Source organism: Manacus vitellinus, unplaced genomic scaffold (genome assembly GCF_001715985.3).
Source record: "Manacus vitellinus isolate BGI_N305 unplaced genomic scaffold, ASM171598v3 scaffold_40_pilon, whole genome shotgun sequence".
In the NCBI taxonomy this organism is placed as follows: Eukaryota; Metazoa; Chordata; class Aves; order Passeriformes; family Pipridae; genus Manacus; species Manacus vitellinus.
Window position 1 is genome coordinate 2,383,987 of NW_021940541.1, and position 5,655 is coordinate 2,389,641.

At 38.4% G+C, this 5,655-nt stretch overlaps 1 protein-coding gene across 1 annotated transcript; it reads right to left on the minus strand.

Moving 5' to 3' along the window:
* Positions 1-1,245: 1,245 nt before the first annotated feature.
* Positions 1,246-5,002, minus strand: NPS (neuropeptide S). Its single transcript, XM_008928541.3, has 3 exons — positions 4,905-5,002; positions 3,828-3,909; positions 1,246-1,653 (listed from the first exon to the last, which is right to left on the minus strand). The coding sequence occupies exons 1-3, from the start codon at positions 5,000-5,002 to the stop codon at positions 1,444-1,446; spliced, it is 390 nt and encodes a 129-aa protein (XP_008926789.2). The 3' UTR covers positions 1,246-1,443.
* Positions 5,003-5,655: the final 653 nt, after the last annotated feature.

Consider the following 5,655-nt stretch of genomic DNA (forward strand, 5'->3'; position numbering starts at 1 on the left):
AACAGGACAAATGTCCTGCTGCAGTGGAATTCCTGTGTCACTGCTCTTGCCCTGCTCATCTGACAGTACAGGAGACAGAATTCATGAGAATAACAAATATCTGATATTTTCCTTATAAATTTTTAATATTCTCTAGGAGACACTCGACAAAGAGATGCAAGAGCTAAGAAACCTAGAGACCAGCACTGTCCCAAAGGAGACCAAGTGTTTAAGCAGCTCTAAAAACTGTGAAGAATCAAACTTTTCAGTTTGGACAAACACAGACAGGAGTGTGTTTGATCTCCCTGAATCAGCCAGGAATCATCCAGAAATCTGATATCCCACCAAAAGAGCTCCATGATCGGGTCACTTTTCCCCATGGGCTCAGAGGTGCAAAATGCAGGATTGGGCACCATGGAGGTGATGATACCAAACCACCTTTTTGTAGGGTTAATAATGATCTCCTGGGTTATGATCTTTAACAGGGGAATATTAGAAAACATCCATCTATTGATTTATTAGTAGTATCTTAGCTTTGAATGCAAAAGGAATTGCATGGACACTGCCACGTTTCAAGCCAGCGTCACAGCACTTGGAGGAAACAGCCACAAGGTAGAACTCACACATGTGTAACTCAGAAGATGACCTTTCTTACATCCTGCATTTACCTATTTTCAGACAAAATTACCTTTTTCTTTTTTTTTTTTTTTTAACAGGAAATTTTAAAAAAGTCCCACATTTGGCACATTTCCTCAGCTGTGTGTTGCCTACCGAAGTCAATTAACTGAGGCACAGGGAGCAGTGCTGATACCCTGCCTTACAGTGATTTCCCAGGACTCTTCTGGAAATGAGCTGACACGTCTCCAGAGATTATTCCCTGCTAAAGTAATTTTAAATAACTATATTAAAAAGCCAGTGGAAGTTACAAGTAGGGCCTGATTCTGCCTTTCATCAGTGGCCCTTCATATCTTTGGAAATCTGAAATAAAATGTACTTTAAATGTGTATTAAAGTTGCCAGAGCAGTTGCCTTCAAGTAAATGTGATTTGGGACAGGAAAGCAGAGGATTGCCTCGTGTTTGTCTCTATGGCAGAGAGGAGGGATTTTGGGAATAATATTCGCCGTCCTCCCCACAGGCTGCGAACACACATCTACTCATAGCATAGGATTATCTTGGTATTAATCAAAAGCAACTTGATTAAATCTGTAGCTTTACAAAGAAGGGGAATTAACCAACTGAAAACATTCATTCCAAGACAAAACTTTATGACACTGTAACTTGGAGAACAAAGCCCGTTCCGAGCAATCCCATCTGCTCCGCTCGGCTCGAGCGCTCGGGAACAAACACCCGGTTACATGCTGAGGACACGGGCTGGTCTGATCCTAGAAAAGCATCAAAATAACTCTTTAAGCACAAAGTTAAACATCAGATGTCAAAATGGGGGCCGTGGCTGGGGGCACTTGTTCATGACTTTGCTCTTCGAAAGGAAGTTTTTTTAATTCCCGATCCCACGCCGTTGCGAAAGGACCTTTTGTCGAGAGGTGTCTCCAGGTGAGGCTTTAAAAGAGCCAGTTCTTCATCCCTGCCCACCTTGGCTAAGCAGCTGTTCAGCAGGAGCAGGCAATAATCAGATTTTCCATACAGCTGGCAATTCAAATAAAAAGGATTGTTGCTCTGGAGATTAAAAAACAAGCAAACAAGGGGGAAAAAAAAAAAAAGACAGATAAGACAAGGTAAAATTATGGATTTGTGTATTTGCCAGGGCTTGTTCACTATGGAAAGCAAAGTAGAAACACAAAAACAATTTATTGTTTGTGACAAGGATGAACTGTTATTTGCTAGGGATTTCTCAAACTGAAAATCAGATTTTTTTCATCGTTTTCCAGAAATCTTCACTGCATTTCTGGTATAAAATACTGATACAATTACATTCACAGTATGATAGGAATTGTTTTCTGTGATGGTGACCACTTGTGACATGTGACACAGTTTCCCTGGAATGGCATCCGTGTTTATTGCTGTAAAATGAGATTTTTTCAGTGAACAATGAAATAGAATCTTGTTGTAGCTTGTGTGAAGTTATGTAGCTTAAATGACAGGTAAGAGAAAACAAAAATATCTGTAAAGCAGAAATCTGGGAGAGGAAGATTTCCAGTAGGTATGAGTGGTTATGGTAGTAGTAAAGTTTAATAATGAAAATATAGTAATAGGAATTTTAAAAATTCTGGATAAAAATCCATGTAGGTTTCTGGACACATTCCTTCTACCTGCACTTTAAAGGATAAAAATGCAAACTACATAGAAACTTTTCCAGATTTAAACTGCCCTTACATTAAATTGCATTTGAATTATCATTGAATTACAAAAGCAAAACATTTCCTGGCATGTCTATAGTTGCCGTGTGCATCTTTCACCATATCCTGATCTCCCAGCTGGTTGATTATCTATCTAAAAACAATACTCTTCCATCTCTAAAAGTTCCATGCAAAGCCATAGGATTAACCCCTGCCTTCACTGGAATAAAATTTAGATTTACTAGCTTTAATTCAGTATTCTACTGCTTTTATTTAATATTGTTTAGTACTTTATATTTTTTTGTTTGTTTAATGATTCTTAACAACCAAGAGCAAGTCCCAGCCCCTTCTGTCACAGATGAGGAGTTTCCCCAGACTGAATTTTCTCCCTAACAAGAAGAAACACTTTTTTTATGAAAAAAAAAAACCAACAACCCAGGCACAGAGAAATTCCCCTTTGAATTTTTAGCTGCTACCTCCCTAGACTTCCCTTACTGAGGAAATCACTGTTATCTTGAAATCGAATAAATAAATTCAATGTATTGCAATAATTAAACTCAGTTTTACCTATGATATCACTGCCATAAAGAGATCCAGGAGGAAAAGTGGCTGCTCAGATCAAGCTGTGCCCAAACTACCCATGATCAGAAATGAAAGATGATTCAGCATTTACAGAAGTAAAACAGAGAGAGGAGCCAGGCAATGGATACTTTAAGGATAACAGGGATTTCACATCCATAAAATAGTAGCCAGTAGCCAGAAATTCTGACAACAGCAGATCACCTTAATGAAAAGATAATGATGCAAAACACACCAGAGGAAACACAGAAATATGAGCTGTGGCTCCTAGAGGTGATTTACAGCAATAAAATACAGGGATGTAAGGAAGGTTTTGTCCAGAGGAGGGAAATTGGTCATCATTAGAAATAAAATATCTCATTCCACGTTGGGAAAGTCTTGGATAGTGTCTGGGTGACTTGGCCAGCAATTTGTCATGGAAAGGACATTAATATTATTCAACTAACCTGCTCACTTCAGCTTTACAGGCTGTTCTACTTTCTCTCGTAGTTCAATCAACTTTCTACTCCTGATTCTATGCAATAATTCTCCACAGCTTCATATAAGAATTTCAACTTTACCTACCCACTGACAAATAAATTAACTGGTTTATAAACAAGTCAAATTAATACATGTATCTAATTCTACCTATTTGATATAGATGAGGAATTTAGATGAAGAGATTTATGTTTTTTTATCTTCCATACAATATTTCAGCTCCCCACACTCCACATTAAATATGCACTGGATCTCTCACATGATTATTTTAGAGGCTTGCATATTTTATTAATAACTAAAGCAAAAATTGGGTTATACTCCAGGGAAATTAGGTAATGATAATTAACCAATAGCTTTAATGCAAGGAACTTCTTTCATTTCATAAAAAAAGCCACAACAACAAAGAAGCACTCAGACAAACAAAACTAACTTAAATAAAATAGCAATTTGAAATAAATGAAGCATCTCATCTTGGAGTAAGCAGGGAGTGTGACTTACCTTGGAAGGGCCAACGGGGTAACCCGAGCACACGAATGTCATTGAGATCCAAAGAAGGAAAACAAAGTTTAACCTGCATAGACTCCAAAGAAAAGATGAGATTAATTAAAATTTGAACCAAAATCAAGCAAAACTAGGTGAATACAGAGAAAAACACAGAAACCCAGCATATTTTCTCCATAAACCAAGTAACCATCAGTGTCTTTACCTGCTCATTTTTTACTCAGGAGAGTGTGTCGTACGTACATGCAGTCCTATTACCAAATTCCTCACACATCCCTTCAGTTCTTTCTTAGATGACCATTTTATACCAGAGTTCAGGAGTGAAAATGTCATCAAAGCTGATTTTATTATGACTAATTGGCCCTTGTTTGGCCTTTTCTTCTTCTTAAATGGGCAAATGGCAAGAACACACGTTCAGCTGCCATTATGAAACCACCAAGTGATTTCATTTAAAGTGTCCCATTAAATGTCTCTCGGGAGGGTTTATTGTTACGTCTGGATCATCACAGCAAACCTGGGCAAAGGTCTAAGGATTTCAAAAATACATTCTGAGAGTTTGTTACCACTTCCAATAGATCAGGTTAAGACCTTGGAAAGCCTGGCAGCGAGGGAGAAACACTAAAACTGCACTTCAAGTAGAAAGTTCCTTAAAGAATCTTATTATACTCAGAGCAGCCACAATACAGAGAACAATACAGAACAATATATATATATATTTTTCTTTTTCTCCTCCCCTTTTTTATTTACATGCTTGGTTTCTAATGCACCCAAATTTTAAGTGTTTTTCTTTGAACTAAAGTCCTGTGGACACTTATTTCTTCTGTTACATGGAGACATATCTTAGCTGACATTAAGTTTATTCAATAAATGGTGTTAATTTCCAATGCAGTAAATGTTTGCTGTCTGAGTGCATAATTTGTTACTGTAACAAATTTAACTGTGTGACATTCTAGGGGGTTGTGTGGTTTATCTGTACAGAGTCAGTCTCCTGATGTAGATGCACCTAATTCCAGGAGGCAGAGAGCTGGAATATCTTCAGGTAAGACTGGGAGAAAGGCATGTAAGGGTCTTTACCAGTTTTTATAGAAAAATTCGTGATGTGATCCCAGGTTGTGATTGACAATTTGTTCCCCACTGTCCAGGGTGGTGCTGATCATGTCAGTGGTTGACATAATCCAATGACTCTTCAATGACTTTTAAAAAGGACGTGTTTGTAGTTGCTGGTGAAGTACTTCAGGATCCTTCAGGACCAGCAGGGCTAGAGAAATAGGGATAAATTAGCCTCATTTAAACTCTGCAGTCAGCAATCCCTTAAGAAAACCCGTCAGGAGAACACTATTTGCATATTCAGTCTGTGTCCTCTTATTCAGAGAGAAAATCCTCTGGTTTGAATCGAGCCTCCCGTTCCCACTCTACAGGACCTCCAACTCCAAGGATAAGAGGATTAGTCCGTGTTTCTGCTGCAAAGAAAAGCACTTTGTGGTGGATTCTGCTCAAGCTTAGTTTGGTGTCAGCTTTCACTGCATCTGCATTCAGTTTAACTCCATTTTCATACAAAATTAACCTTCGTACAACTCTGCTTGTGAAGACAAGGGACAAGAACAGGCTTGTGATAAAAGTCCAGGATTTCCATGTTCAGCCATAAACTTTGATGCATTACTAACTTAGTTTTTTTAAATCATGAGTGTTTGACCTCCTGGTGACCCTCCACTGTGCCTAGTCAGCACCTTCTGTGCTCAGCTTTATCACATTCCTCTAAAAGAGAGGATTTTGCCACATTTCTGGTTCACAAGCTCTGGACATGAGAGGTGCACAGAGAAGATTC